This window comes from Musca autumnalis, unplaced genomic scaffold, assembly GCF_047663935.1.
Source record: "Musca autumnalis isolate F117 unplaced genomic scaffold, ASM4766393v1 scaffold_3, whole genome shotgun sequence".
Classification (NCBI taxonomy): Eukaryota; Metazoa; Arthropoda; class Insecta; order Diptera; family Muscidae; genus Musca; species Musca autumnalis.
The window spans coordinates 50231879-50248673 of record NW_027411866.1 but is presented as its reverse complement, the minus strand read 5'-3'; the positions used below and the strand labels follow the sequence as shown (position 1 = coordinate 50248673).

The 16795-nt window shown below is 34.4% G+C and overlaps 1 protein-coding gene across 1 annotated transcript in view; it reads left to right on the top strand.

The window, feature by feature from the left end:
• The first annotated feature begins 527 nt into the window (after positions 1–527).
• The window catches only part of LOC141398183 (uncharacterized), an 86746-nt gene continuing 70478 nt past the window's right edge, over positions 528–16795 (top strand). The window contains exon 1 of the mRNA XM_073975415.1: positions 528–1488. Within this exon, the coding sequence (XP_073831516.1) occupies positions 973–1488 (516 nt within the window). The 5' untranslated portion in view covers positions 528–972. The remainder of the gene's footprint in view (positions 1489–16795) is intronic.

Here is a 16795-nt window from a genome sequence, read left to right as displayed (position 1 = left end):
GACAAAAAATCGTAAGACAAGTCGCTTATGTCATGTTCACACGAGCGTTTCAATTACGTTGTTCGCCTGTCGAACGACGTACACGAATTAACCCGTTTCCACGACACCATTCGTAATTAACAGAAACATAAACAAAATTTCCTTCATTTTTGTTTCCTTGTTTTCACGAAAATTTGAACCGAAAACACATAAAATTTGCATTAAATGAATAGGAAAAGCAATAGACTTTCCTTCAAATGTATCGTCTTTATTTAACTACACACATTTCATTCATATTTTCCATTAATTCTGAAAATTTTGGTATTTTCAATATATTTTTATATGTTTCTATTTTCAAAATTAAAGAGAGAGAGACACGTCAAAACATTGCTTGTATATACAGACTTTCAGTTATTTGTTTCCATTTTGATTCTGATTTTTTACGCGGTTTTGAACTAATGGATAAGACATGTGTGTGGAATTAAGAAGGAAACACAACCATCTTCCTTCTGCATCTGTATAAAATGTTTAGTTCATTAATCTTCATTCATCTTTTTCCTTTTTTCTAAAAATTTTTGTGATTTCAACAAATTTTTTAATTTTAAATTTAGACATGTCATAATTATTTTTTTCGATAAATTCTCTCATTTGTTAGGGATGGAACATATTTTATCGTCGTTCAGAGAGTATTTCTACTCGAACAACGTAGAAAAATCGTCGTTCGTTCACAAAATTTTGTGTGGGGAAATAAGTAATTTATTCGTAGTTATGGGTCGAACAACGAATAGAGAACGAACGACGTACCGTGGAAACGGGCTATTAAATGTAAAACAGCACTTTCTTTTTTGAGGCGTCGTTTTCTTCTTCTTGTCATATTTTCATGTGAAGTAGGCTTCGCCGTTCACAGAAATTTAATATAAAAATACGAATCGATTAAAAAATCGGGAATATTTCAAAGAATCTATTTGTGCAAAATACAGAGCAGATTTCATTATGGATGACGCTGTAAAGCTGGAGTATCTTGTGTGTGGGGAAATTCTTGCACCAACGTCAATAAATGCCAAGGAACAGTTCTTCTTAAAATGTGTGGAATGTGATGAATATTTTACAATGCTAGAAGAGTTTATAATGCATTATCAATATTGTCACAACGATAAGTTTAAATTGGCCATACATTCGCCCGATATGCATGGTGCAGATGAAAATCAAGAAGAAAGTGAAGACTTCATTGAGGAAGTTAAGGATGAAAATGAAGACCAAGATGACGAGCATATGCTTGTCAATGAAAGTCAAGATAATGATGATGAGGAGAATGAGGAAGAAGGGGCTGAATTTAAAGACAGCAATGACACCGAAGACGACGATGAAAATTATGTAGATGATGGTGAAAATGAAGTAGATGATGATGAAGATATACAGCAGGAGGATGCCGAAGACAGCCAAGAGGAATGCGACGACGATGATGACTTCAAAGATTTTGATAGGAACGATTCTCCAAACAATGACGAAGTGAGTATATCCATAAGAAATATTTTATTGTATAAATGTTAAGCATGCACCTACAGATTATTTTAATTGGACAGAATTGTCCCTCGATATAATGAAGATACACATATAACAGCTATTGTTTGAAAACTAAGTAAACATGTCCCACAAATACTATGAGGATTTGGCTTGATTGTAGTTTTTCGGTATTAACAGGAAATGGAACACTAAACAAACTGCTGTAAAAATTTTATGTGTTGTTTTGTTAAAGTACTGCAAAATTAAATTGATTGGAGAGATAGATATAAAAAAGTTTACCGAACATGATTTTCGCAGATATTATGTAAAATTGAGCGGCACTTTCATATGGAATCTATGTTAAAGCGTTAAACGATTTCAATAATAATTGTTTGAAGATTTATATCATATCCCCTGAAAGGCCAAAACCGAATTACAAGGAAATCTATTTGAAAATAGGGACATAACCTATTTAATCGGTAAAATCAGGCAGTATTATTATATATGACCTATATGTAAATATGGGCCTATGTACAAAATTATTTGCAACGAAGTTTTTCATTCACAAACAACTTAAAATACCAAAATACGAAGAATATAGCATGACCCTTCAACATTTCTGAAATCAGGAGCCATACCATATACTGGCTCTTTGTAATATATGTATATATAATCATATACCTAGCCAGAAAACAATTTGCAAAATTACAGAAAATTGTAATGAACAATGTGGCTAAAATCGGAATCTACATACAGTTAGTCAACTATATTATTGCAAACGATGAATTGTTAAACATTTTAATTTTTAATTAGAAATTACTACAACAAATTCTTTCAATAATGTTGGGTTTTTTTGTACATATCTGTTGATTTACCTGTTAATGACAACATCCAGCCAAAAAATGCAGTCATCGGTCGTAAATTACAAAAACACCGGGCAAAAAGTATAGGTACCTGGTTTTTGTGGTGTCAACTAAATAATTGCAAACTGAATGAATGTGCAATAAAATCGTGGGATTTTCCCAGCGATTTTTTTCGATTAAGTATTTTTATGATTTTATGGTATGTGGACATGTAAACCCATAATTTTTGATCATAAATTAATTGTTCTGTGTGTAACATAGGCGGCATATTCAGAAAAAGTGAAAGTCAGGTAAACGGATTTCGAAAAATATGCTTCATTTGGTCTATTCCAATTATAATAATGGTAAATCCGCAAGAGAAATAGCTAAAATCACCTCTCATAAGCTGATAACTATATGCAACATTATATACCGCACCGAGAGAGAAGGTAGGTTCAAACTAAAGACGTCACATTGTAGGCCAAAAGTAGTAAATCCACGAATTGGCAGGAGACTGATTAAAGAAATTGACGAAAGACCCCAAAGCAGCACCAGATAATTGCTTTTTCTAATCAAAATAGAATTCGGAGTAAGTGTTTCACGTGGAAAAGTCAGAAAAGTGCTACATAATAACAAACCTTAATCATGAGTGACTAGGTAAAAACTATTGCCCTCCCAGCACAACATATAGAAACTATTCAGACTTGTTACAGACAACTTTTCATGCCATCTTAAGTATTGGGATGACGTTATATTTTCTGATAAGACTAAATTTATGTTGTACTATCACGAAGGGCCTCAAAAAGTACTGCGAAACCCCTTTATAGCCATGGAAACACAGAATTTAATACATACCGCAAAGTTCGGAAAACTGTCAATTACGGTATTGGGTTGTATACCAAGCAGTGACGTTGGTGACATCCAGATTTTGAAGGAAACAATGACAGAGTACGTTTATTTTCGTGTTTTAAAAATTATTTAACCAAAAACGTCAAGAAATTTGGACCTGTTGACCCTGAAAATGCAAAAAATTGCAATATGAATACTACCAAGACAACGACCCTTCCTCATAAATCGTATTTATGTAGGACTTGGTTGTTATACAACTGCACCAAAGTCATTGACACCCGAGTCCAAAGCCTAAATATTAACCCAACATCGACAATTCATGGGTACACCTAAAGAAAAAAGTCGGGAATAGGTCGCCCACTAACCTGGGGTACTAAATAAAATGCAATAAAGAAGAATGGCTAAAAAATACCATTGGAATATGACATTCCGTAAATTATTTATTAAATTCAGATACGTTTACAAGCTGTTTTTGATGACAAATGTGTGCATAGGAAATATTAAAACCATCTTTTCGAAAAATACCGTGAAAAACTGAAAAGTTGTGAATTTTGCAATTCTTTAGTTGACAGTGCAAATAATGAGTTGTACTCATTTTTGTTAATTTTAGAAAAATGTTTAGTGAAATTTAGCTACTTTTTATTTTATTATATTAATAAACATGTGTAAGAATTGTATTGTTAACAAAAATATTAATAATTATATTTATTTATACCAATAAAATGATGTTCTTTTTAAAATTTTCTAATAATTTTGTTTTTGCAATTATTTAGTTGACTAACTGTATATATGGAAACTATGACAAATCTTGGGTCTTGAAAATAATGGACTACGTGATGAAAACCGAATCGATTCGATTTGCAGAATCGAAATGGTAAATATTCGGGGTGTAGTTGATGTTATATACAAAGGCCCTTATTTGAATATTATTTTTAAAATCTACTCTCAATTTCAATAAAATATTCGCAAGAATTCAAAATTTACGATTTCGATTTATGGGAAAACGAGTCGATTCGATTTCCATCACATACCTAAATGTGCGTCGGCACAACAACACTGTTGATGACAAAACATGCCGATGGGTTTGAAGATATTATCAGTAAGCAATAGTCATATTGGATCCGTAAAAAGGGGCAGGAAAAAATGTGTCAGTGTTGATAACTCAAAATCCCACGTTCCTACGGAATTCGCTAGTAAAATCCTCCTAGAAATCTTCTGCTCAAGGAGACTAAGGCAAAGCAAAATTATAGCTTATCTTTTTCGTATATGGAAACACCTTGCAGTGAGAAAATTAAAAAAAAAAACAACAAATCGCGGCCAAAGTTCACATTTTACTATTTTGCTTGGAAATCGCAAGTCCTATCGAAATGGGATTATAGAAAATGTTGTGGGAGTAAAAATTCTCTACAAGATTGACTTTTATGATATTGTCGTAGGTTTTACCATTTTTAAGATATAGAAGTTCAAATTGGGACAACGCACTGACTGTATCGCCTCCACATAAAGCAATGTTATGACTATAATTTCCTAACTTTAACTTATACACCTAGGTAAAAATTACGAGAACCCATCTTGTAGAGAATTTTCACAGCTATAAGACCATTTCGATAAGTCTTGCCGTTTTCAAGCAAAATCGCGAAAACCTAAAAAAACCTAAAAATGTGATCTGAACTTCTATATCTCAAAAATCTAGGAACATATCATAATGGTCAATCCTCTAGAAAAATTTCACAGCTACTACATTTTCTTTAGCCCCATTTCGATAGAACTTACGGTTTCCAAGCAAAATCGCAAAATCTAAAAATTTGACCGCGATTTATTTAACAATCCCTCCAGCAATTTGTTCTTGTTTTTCTCATCTGAGAATCCGCAAGAACTTCCCAGGTGTAAGCGGTTTTCATTTAAAGTTAGTTCAGGCGCACCGTACATGACATTGTTTTATAAAGAGGCGATACTAATGCTTTGTCACAATTTGAACTTCTATATCTCAGAAATGGTAAAACCTGCTGTTATATCATAAAAGTCAATCTTGTAGAGAATTTTCACTGCTACAACATTTTCTCCAGTCCCATTTCTATATGACTTGCGGGTTCCAAACAAACTCGTGAAAACCTAAAAAAACGTACAATTCTCGACATAAATCGTTATTTATTTAAAAAGCGCGCCGGCGATTTTTTTGTTTATTGATTTTTCTCATCCATGAACATTGTAGTTTCAGAATCAGCAAAAATTGTTTCAAGATCACCGTGACGAAGATTGTTTACAGTTTTCAAGCAAAATCGCGAAACCATAAAATGTGGACTTTGACCGCGATTTATTTAAAAATCCCTCCAATAATTTGTTCTTATTTTTGGATTTTTCTCATCTGTGAGAATCCGCAAAAACTTCCCAGGTGTAAGCGGTTTCCATTTAAAGTTAGCTTAGACGCACCGTATATGACATTATTTTATAAAGAGGCGATACAGTCAGTGCATTGTCCCAATTTGAATTCTATATCTCAAAAATGGTAAAACCTACGACAATATCATAAAAGTCAATATTGTAGAGAATTTTCACTGCTACAACATTGATTCAAGAGCACCGTGACAATGAATGCTCTTGGTGTCTTCATGGCGACTCGCTGGAAGGTCTTTGCATATACGAAAAAGATAAGCTATAATTTTGCTTTACCATTAATCTCTTTGAGCAGAAGCTTTCTGGGAGGATTTTACAAACGAATCCGTATGAGTATGAGTTATCAACACTGACACATTTTTTCCTTCCCATTTCCGGCTTTAATACGACAATGGCTTACTGAAGATGTGTTGTCTGTGCGTTGTGCCTTTCGTTTAATGTCTTTTAGATTATTTCCACCTGATTTTTGTTTAGACAGCAAGACCTCATGCCTTATAATATCAACATTATTACTGAAACAGCTTCAGTTTATTTATCTAGGTAATCACTAACTAGAAGTTAGATCATATCAGCTGAAATTCCCATACGCTGATGGTGCTTGGGTCTTTGTTTGCATACAGATTGCAGTAATTGGCTGCCCTTCGATATGCTTCCTTATCCTTAGCTTATTTGGATTTGGTATTTTTGGAGAGTTTGCGGTATCAGCGAATCATCCGTCTTATCGATGGTTGTTTCACTCTTGCCGCTTTCCTCCTCCAGTGCTTTTTGCCTGAGAAGTAAGGTTTGTCGAATTGTCCGACACTAAAACGTCTGGCCCAGTGGGACAAGTCGGATTGGGTCTCAGTATCATGGCTTCATCCTTTTCAGTCAGCGATAAATTTTCCCAAAATCATCCGAAATGATCTCCTCCTTGAGCATTAGGAGGATACTTTCCTTAACTTCTCGTTGATTCGCCCAAGTATTAACGAGGATCCATTCAAATATAGTTGGTACCCTTACTGTAAACCTTGAAAAACACCGATAGGCACGTGTTCATTTGACACCCCGGTGTTAGGGGATTTTGTTAGGGTAGGAGATCACAACCTGGTGTTAGTTGAGTATGTTTGTATGGTTCTCCGACGATCGCATTCACACCATAGTTGTGAATTCTATTTAAACTTGCTTGATAGGCTTGTTGATCTAGGGGTTCTCTCTTGTAACGTTGGGACTCTCTATATTTATCAGGTACTTTGTCCGTTTTTGTTAAAAAAATCGTCAAAGCCCATTGTGCACAAATTCTTTGGCTTTTTTCATCGAAGAACGGCTGACTTCCGAAACGAAACGTTGCGCATTTAAAGCGGAGAATGCACACAAAATAGGCATCAGGTAGAAAATTGATGCACAAGGTAGATTTTGCAACGGTTTAAAACAAGTTTAGAATGCACGAACAATTACTGAAACAACGCAGTTTTATGACGTTTTCGAAGTCAGCCAAGTGGTCTTGATGGGGTCAGTGATTGTTGCTAAGCTTGTTTACTGAGGTCATATCTTCTAACGAGTTAATCGGATTTATCATTTTCAGTGATGTCCTAGTAACCAAAATAGTTGGAAGACATTTTTCAGCTTCCCCAACGTCAATCGGCACTCCAAGACAGCTTCAGAAGTTAAAGTATTTGACGTTGAAGGAATTGTTGGATTCATAAAGAGTTCTTACATGAACAAAGGTCAATTAACTGATCTTCGTTCCTGTAGCAAGAAGTCGTCAAATTAGCGCTTTCTTGTGAAATTTACGCATTCTAGTGCTTTCGCTGGATTGTCTCCAAGACCATTGGGACAATCCTGACAAAGCCGCTTGCATTACTTCCGATACTATTAATAGGAATTTACCATTAATCAGTATAACTACATTATCAGCATAGGCTATAACTTTGCTCATCAGATTGTCGATTTGCATAAGTAAAGTTTAGAGAACAGCTGCACAAATACATTTGTCGAAAATTTCTTAAACCTAGTCCCAAAACTAAATTACTAAGTCCATATTTACATTAGGCAATTTTCCTTACGGCAATTTCCAGTTTTATGGAGAGAGAGGTGAGGCATGGTATGGTAATCCTTTGCCTCTCAATACCCTCTCTCACCTACAAACTGACAATTGCCGCAAGTAAAATGGCCTTGGTACTGCCCTACCAAAAGTAAAAAGTGATTTTTTCTCCAAGTCAAGGAATGTTTTTTGTCGAATGTACAGTGGTGGTCAATACATTTGCACCAATATTTTTTGTTGTCAGAAAATTTGATTAAAAATATTTTTTTTTTTAATGTTTGTTTTGTTTTTGGTTGAAGTTTCATTTTTTTTTAAAGTAAAATAAGGTATTTTTTACAGTTAGTCCCAATTTACATTAGGCGAGTTTACTTGCGGCAATTGTCAGTTTGTAGGTGAGAGAGGGGGCAGAGAGGCAAAGGGTTACCATATGCCTCACCTCTCTCTCCATCAAACTGACAATTGCCGCAAGTAAAATCGCTTAATGTAAATTGGGACTTATTTATACTTCATTGCTTCAAAAATAAGAAAATGACAAGTTTTGAGACGATATACAAGAAACATTACGCAAACATATGAAAATACACGCCTATAACAACCTGTTGTGATTGTTCAGGAAATCACAAGTGAGGATTGATGGATTGTCGGAGGAGCACTTTGTCTCATTGTGATCTTATCTGATAGTTACATAACATGTTATAATGGAGATTACCCATTGTGATCTTATCTGATGGTTATGTAACGCGTTAGAATGTAGATCACAAACTGAGCGATTTTACTGAATTTTGTTCTAGCTTAAGTACCAATCGTGAGAAGAAATAGTAAGGCGTGAATATATTAGTATTAGTTTACAGTTGCATAAAATGGTACATTAATGAGTTGTTTTACAAGAGTAGTAGAATAAATTATTTACATATGGTCTGTTCCTTTACTTCTGAAAATGGTAAAACCGGCAAAAGTAGTAAAAGTTTAAAACCGCTCCCATATAAATTGTATTGTGTCTGAAGTAAAGGAACGCTTTTCGAGAAAAAAGTGCAAAACTTGAAGATTCTTGAACGTAAAGGAACAGAGCTATAGTTGCATTCTGTCAGTTAACTTTAAAATACAATGAATCAATCACAATGGGAAATTGGAATATTTACAAACTCACAATGACAAAGGTACAAAGCTATGAAAATTGTTACTATTGAAATGTAGAGGGCGTGAAAGTGTAATTATTGAAATATGGATTGCTTCACGCCTTAAAATTTAATGATCAAAAAATATGCAATTGAACCAAACCCATGTAAAATTCTTCAGCATTTTGTAAAATATCATTTGTATATGATTCACATCATTTATTTTTGAATTAAGAAGTTAAAAGGTGAGTAAACTTTAAAAAGTGAAATTTGTCGAACGTACTTTATCGGCGGAGTGGCGGGTCATACGGGTGAAATATGCATATGTTTTTTTATTTTTTTCTTCACATTTCAATTTTTGATTTAATAAAATTAAATCGACCGTTATATTGTTTATTAGATTCGCGTGTTTGAAAAAGTCTTACATTTGTTCGTTTAAAACATAACACAACAGTTCCTGAATCAGTATAATATATTTTTGGATGAGTGTATTGGGAGAACACATATCTGTTGCGTTAAATAGACTACAGACATAGTTGAAAAGTGCTCTAACACTTGTATGTCATTTACATACGTCTGTTTTCGAACAAAATATTGATGAATTGCTTATTTTATTAATAATAAATTTTCCCGTTCACCTTAAAGTGTTAAATATACTTACTTATCTTATATATACTTACTTCAAAATGTGTAGTTACCCTATACATAATGATTTAAAAATAATATTGTCGTTTTGCATTCGCCTAATTTTTTTTCATGTGCTCTTTCAGATGAATGAAAGACCTCTTAAAGCGGGGTAAACACGATCAGTTTTGACTGTCGATTTTTCGGAAATATCGATAAGTGTCAAACTGTCCAGCAACCACAAAATATTTTGTAATTGACTGATGACTGACAAAATTGAACGGCCAGGCCACAGTGGCAAGCAACCGATTTTTTGAGCAAAACTGACAGTCAACACTGATCGTGTGTACCCCACATAAGAGCAGTACACATTATCAGTTTTGAATGTCGATATTTCGCAGTTATCCATAACGGTCCAACCGTCCAGCAACTACAAAACATTTTGCGGTTGCATGATGAATGACAAAAATAAACGGTCACACTAACAAATACCAACAAAGCTGTCATTCAAAACTGGCAATGTGTACTCAGCTTTAAGCCGTGTATACACGATCAGTTTTGACTGTCGATTTTTCGGAAATATCGATAAATGTCATACTGTCCAGCAACCAAAAAATATTTTGTAATTGCTTGATGACTGACAAAATTGAACGGCCAAACGACACTGGGCAACCGATTTTTTGAGCAAAACTGACAGTCAAAACTGATCGTGTGTACCGCACTTTAAAAATATTGGTAGATTCGTTGAAAAAATACATGAAAACTTATTTTTTTGTTTTGCACAACTAGGGATAGAATATTTGTGGGAATGTTTAGATTCCACAAGATATTCAAATGTAGTTGATCTTATAATAAAATATGTAAGAAAGGATTATCGGCAGAAGAACGAAAAGCAGCTGCAGAATCGAATATTGTGCCAAAGTGGTATTTTGAGAAATTGTCATTTCTAGATCCTTATCTGATAATGCTAAACTTAACCCTCGTCAAAGGCATTTGACAACAGAGACATTTCACAATTTCTGGAAATATAAAAAGGTTCCCTAACCTATGGAACAACAACAATTTGTTGGAAATTTTGTGTAACAATAAACGAAAGGAAACGAGAGGAAACTATTCAACAAATGACAACAGCGTTACGCAATGAGGCTTGAAAATTAGAGAAAGTTCTTTGCAAAACTATTTGAATACGATTCATGATTATTTCTCTAAAGAAAAGACCACAGTTCTGCCCAGCGGAAAAAAGAACAACTGAAAACTCCATATCTATATATTGTTTCTAAATTATCTTGTTGGACTTTTTGAGTGTACAGTTTGTGGACAAAGTATATAGAAATCGACTGAATTACAAAAATCGTATTTACCAACGTCACCAGCAGGATGAGCCTATAAGATGTTCTAAATGCAATGAAATATAAGAAAAAATATTGATGCGTATGTTTGGCATGTTAAATGTCATGTGGGTGACGTACATAACGAAAGTAAAGTATGCGGTAAACTATTGATTAGACTTGCTGATCTTAGATTACATATGCGTACTCACACCGGCAAAAAACACCCTATTGCTGCTAATTTTGCTGCTAATTCTGTAATTTTATAGGAAAGTTTTTTCGCGAGACCACATGGCTAGCCATACAAATAAACGAAGCTTTTCCTGTAGCGTATGTGACAAAGCTTTCGGGAATAAGGTTGTCTTGAGAAAACATGTAACTATTCATGTAGGCACACGTAATTACCCTTGTGGGAAAATTCTCAAGAATGGAGTTGGAGTTCGTCAACATATAAGCGCACATCGTGGCAATGAAAATGAATGATTAGTTAATTGTTGTTGTGTTGGTTGTTGATTGCTACACTTGTATGGCATTGAGGTATAAGAAAAAAACATATTCAGGTATGTGATAAAAACCGAATCTATTCGATTTGCAGAATCGAAATGGTATATATTCGGAGTGCCGTTGATGATATATTTTGTTTTGCTGCGCAAACGCCCCTTATTTGAATAATATTTTCAAAATCAATTTTCAATTTCATTTAAATATTCACCAAAATTTGAGATATACGATTTCGATTTATGGCAAAACGAGTCGAATCGTTTTCCATCACATACCTGATTCTCAATTTCTTTAAATAAATATAATTATTGAACTTTCATTAAGAATGTGGAAGGTGTATCTATTATTGTGAGCAGGTGTGTAAATATGTCCCCACAAACATCCCCGAAAAGACAGGGACTTCGCTCATATCAATGAGTAGTGCACCCCGATTCTTTTTACCTCTTTGATATTGGGACCAACTTTTCATAGCCGAGTCGGAACGACAATTCTTAATAAAAACATTTATAGGGAAGATTTACATAGCTGTAATGGAATTCTGTAACTCATTTTTTGAGTTACCGACAAAAATGAAAACGCAAAATTATGAATGAAAAGTATCAATAAAAGTTGACAACACTGTTGCTTTCGGTAAGAGTTAGCGACACATTTATTTTGGTTATTAACTTACCGAAAAATTTCGTTAATTATCGAAAATATAAGCATATTAATTTTTTCAACGTTGAAAATGTGATGTTGCTGGACTTGTGAATCGAACACAGGCATACAGAGTGCTAGGCATATGCGCTTACCATTTCACCAGTGATCCGTGATTATTCCCACCCTTAGTTTCATGTCGGATTTCTTCATGGAAAGCAAAGATATAGTTTTTCGCATGGATACGTTACAGTTTGGTTAATCGGGCCTTTGTTCCAACTGTCGCATTAAATTGCACAAGGGAGGCTTGATTGAGATGGCGACTTCCCTATCGTTTGACTGTGATCCGCTACGCGACAGTTCATCCTCTATTTCATTTCCTTCGATGTTGCAATGAACCGGAACCCAACACAAGTTAAGGATTGATTTTAGCGACTCCAATGTGATCTTGCAGTCGAAAGATCTCGACTTGGAAGACAGTACAATTTTCGTTCAACCTGTATGAAAGCCGTAAGATGAGGTTACATCTGTAGACGTATGCTTCTGTTCCCGTTTCCATCTTGGAGCCATCAGTGTATATCTCTATACCGATCGTGTCGAGGTGGGGAGTTGTGTGTGTGCTTTTCATGTTACCGGTGATTAGTAGTGCCTGCGCTCTTTTGACATTGTTTAGTTTATGAAGATATGATGTCTTGCCCAAAGTAGAGTTGTACCATCGAGTTCATTTAGCTGATCGATCCTCATGATTAACTCCTCTGTCGTGCAAACGATCTTCGATAAGCAGACACCGACTATCACTGATGGGAAGCATCATGATCAGATCTGTCGATTACTGCTACTGGAAGCTGCTCTACCCGTTTTCTTTTCAGCATTGTTACCCGTGAGAGCAGAATTGGACCTGCAGAGCTAGTTGAGGTAGCGGGAATGTTGCCGGCCAAGATTTCGGTCGTAGTTCTATTCTCAACAGCATCCTGCTTCTGGAGGCCAGTTCTGTCGGCTTCGGCAGATGGTCAGTGCTTCCGTTCTGGAATGAGACTGTCCGAACAACTGTCCTCGATCCCAGCTGTTCGTGGATATCCTTTGGTCCGTAACAATTTCCTCCACTCAACACTTCCAGTATGTTAACTGAAGGAAATACTGTAAGCCACCACGTCACCGCCAAATTTGTTACGGCCTTTTTTAATTTGAGTTTTCCATTTGTAATTCGAATTATATTTTAAGTTTGAAGAATTCAATTAACAATATGAATTACGTATTTCATTAGTAAGTTGAATTTTTAATTTTTGACGCTAACAAGTTTCTGTTCTAAACGTTTTACATCAATAAATACGAACTAAATCCTTTAATACGTATGTATATAATTTGATATATACATAAATATACTTTTTCTGGGGGAAATGCGGATTCGGTAGACATTTAATGTTTTATTTTGACGATTGCAATATCCCCACAACATACTCCAAATAGTCATTGAATTGATATAATATAATTTTTGGAAAAATGCATTGGGTCGACACATGTTTGATGCTTTATATAGACTACAGCCATTGTTGAGAAGCTCCCTAAAAAGTTTTCTTGTTCATGTGTTTAAAAAAGTCTTAAATTTGTTTGTTTGAAAGCATAAGTACGTCGGACACACATACGTGTTTTCGAACAAAATCTTGATGTATTTCTTAATAATAAAAAATGTTACCGCTCGCCTTAAAGCGTTAAATATAGCTTACTTCATAACGAAGTTACCCTACACATTCTAATGTAAAAATAATATAGTCGTTTTGCATTCGCAACACTTTTTTTGCAGTTAAATGATGAATATAGTAAATCGACTTCGTTTATTTGTGAATTTCTAAAATCCGAAAGTAATTACATAGCTTTCATAACCGCATACCAAAGTGAAGAGAAACTATGGAATCGCAAACGATATCCAAAAGGAGTGAGTTACCCTGATGAGCAATTTAGTCTTAAGAATATTGCTGGGAATATTGAAATTCAACAACACATTCAACTAAATGCAAATCTAGTTGGTTTTATAATAAAATATATAAGAAAGGATTATAAGGACAAATTAATACAGTTCAAATCGACAGAAGAACGAGAAGCAGCTGCAGAATCGAACATTGTGCCAAAGTGGTATTTTGAGAAATTGACATTTCTAGAACCTTATCTGAATGATGCCAAACCTAAACCTCGTCGAAGGCATTTGACACCAGAACACATCTCACAAATCTTGGAGATATATAAACGATTCCCAATCCTATGGAACACCAACTTATTGGAAAATTTGTGTAACAATAAACGAGAGGAAGCTATTCAACATATGACAATTGCGGTGCGCAATGAGATGGGCTTGAAAATTAGAGAAAGTTCTTTGCAAAACTATTTGAATACCATTCATGATTATTTCTCTAGAGACAAGTCAGCTGCTGTGGCCAACCGAAAAGAAAGAACAAATGAAAAGCCCATGTATTTTGACAATATGATGTTTTTAAATGATCATGTTGGACCTTTCGATTGTGCAGTTTGTCGAAAACGATTTAGAAATCGATTACATTACAAAATACACCTGTACAAGCAACATCAGCAGGGTGAGCCAATAACATGCTCCATATGTAATAAAATATACGAAAAAGTTGAACCTTATGTTGTCCATGTTAAGCGTCATATGGGTGACTTACGGGACGAATGTAAAATATGCGGCAAACGGTTTATCAGACCTGCTGATCTTAGAATACATATGCGGATTCACACCGGTTCAAAACCCTATTGCTGCGAAGTCTGTGGCCTTTCATTTTCCATGTCTTCGTCTCTCAAGGTACACATTCGACGTCACAACAAAGACTACACAGTGTATTGTTCGATTTGCAATAAAGGATTTTACGGTAAAGATTTGTTGCGAGACCACATGGCTATCCATACAAATGAGCTTAACTACCACTGTAGCGTATGTGGTAAATCTTTCAGGGAGAAAGGATTCTTGAGAAAGCATGTAACTATTCATGTAGAGGCAAGAAATTACCCGTGTTCATTGTGCGGGAAAATGTTTAAGAATAGGTTTGGAGTTGAACAGCATTTGAGAACACATCGCGCCAATGAAAATAAATGAAATAAACTTGATATTGCAACTTAAAAAAATTAAAATTTCTGTATTAATTATATACATATGCTATATTTTTATATACATATATGATGAAGTATGTAGCAAATAGAATATTGATTTAGCAATGACAGAGTGGTTGAGTTACTTGTGACGAAAATATGAAATAAAGCAAAAATCTGTTAAACAAGTGATATTTCATTTATTGAAAAGTGTTCTGGCATATGGAAAATTGAATGATTGCTTTAATATGTGGGAGAGGATTTTCTTTACCCGTTGTTGGCGTTATACTCACACGATTTCTTTATTTGAATTCCGCCAATAATATTTCGTTGTTTTATTTTTTATACCCTATACCAAAATGTGGAAAGGGTATTATAAGTTTGTTTTTCCGAAAAGTTAATGAAACACGGCGAAATATTCGTCGTACACCCCCAATTTGGCATATCATTCATATATATATTTATATATATATATATATATATATATATATATATATATATATATATATATATATACCAATCGTCACGACATTTTGTATGGAGGTCGGGTTCCCACCAGAATAGAATAGAGTTGTACAATCTAGTTCATTTGAAAGATCTAGTTCAATAGTTCAGCTCTTTTAACTGAACTAGTTCAGTAATCTAGTTCATAGATCACTATTCGTATCAGAATCGTTCACTTGATGAAAACGCATACATACACCAAATACAAAAACAATATAATAATGTGATTTAACTGCTCCAGAAGAAAAATACTACATTTAGATATATTTATTCCATTCATAAAGAAAAAATAAGTTTGTATTAATTTCTTTTTTAAATGGTTTTATTTAGCTCACCCCGTTTGTTTTATTATTTATTCTTGGGTCAAATTTAGTAATTCAAATTTCACCCTCTTCCTGTCAACCGATTAATCTGAAATTTTGTATACACTTTGGATTTTGGTGACAATACAATTATGTTTATTCATTATCATTATAAATTCAAGATGGCCGCCGCTACAAAATGGCGGATAACGTAGGTTTTATCAATCCCATCAATATGGGTATCAAATGAAAGGGCTCAACAAGCAGAATACAATGTACTATATAAAATTAAAATCCAAGATGGCGGCCGCTACAAAATGGCGGATAACGTAGGTTTTATCAATCCCATCAATATGGGTATCAAATGAAAGGGTAACAAGCAGAATACAATATACTATAAAAATTGAAATCCAAGATGGCGGCCGCTACAAAATGGCGGATAACGTAGGTTTTATCAATCCCATCAATATGGGTATCAAATGAAAGGGCTCAACAAGCAGAATACAATACACTATAAAAAATTGAAATACAAGATGGCGGCCGCTACAAAATGGCGGATAACGTAGGTTTTATCAATCCCATCAATATGGGTATCAAATGAAAGGGTAACAAGCAGAATACAATATACTGTAAAAAATTTAAATCCAAGATGGCGGCCGCTACAAAATGGCGGATAACTTAGGTTTTATCAATCCCATCAATATGTACAATGTACTATATAAAATTAAAATCCAAGATGGCGGCCTCTACAAAATGGCGAATAACTTAGGTTTTATCAATCCCTTCAACATGGGTATCAAATGAAAGGTCTCTACAAGTAGAATACAATTTACTATGCAAAATTGAAATCTAAGATGGCCGCCGCTACCAAATGGCTGATAAAAATTTTTTATCAATCCCACCAATATGGGTATCAAATAAAAGGGCTTGTCAAGAAGAATACAGTGCACTATACAACCTCAATATTTAAGATGGGCGCAGCCACTAAATGGCGTATAATTAAGATTTAAATTTAGAAATTGAATCTGTAATTTAGGTATCTGATTAATCCAGCCTGAATCCACCACCCAAGTCAAGATTTTTTATCGTGTTGAGGACTGTG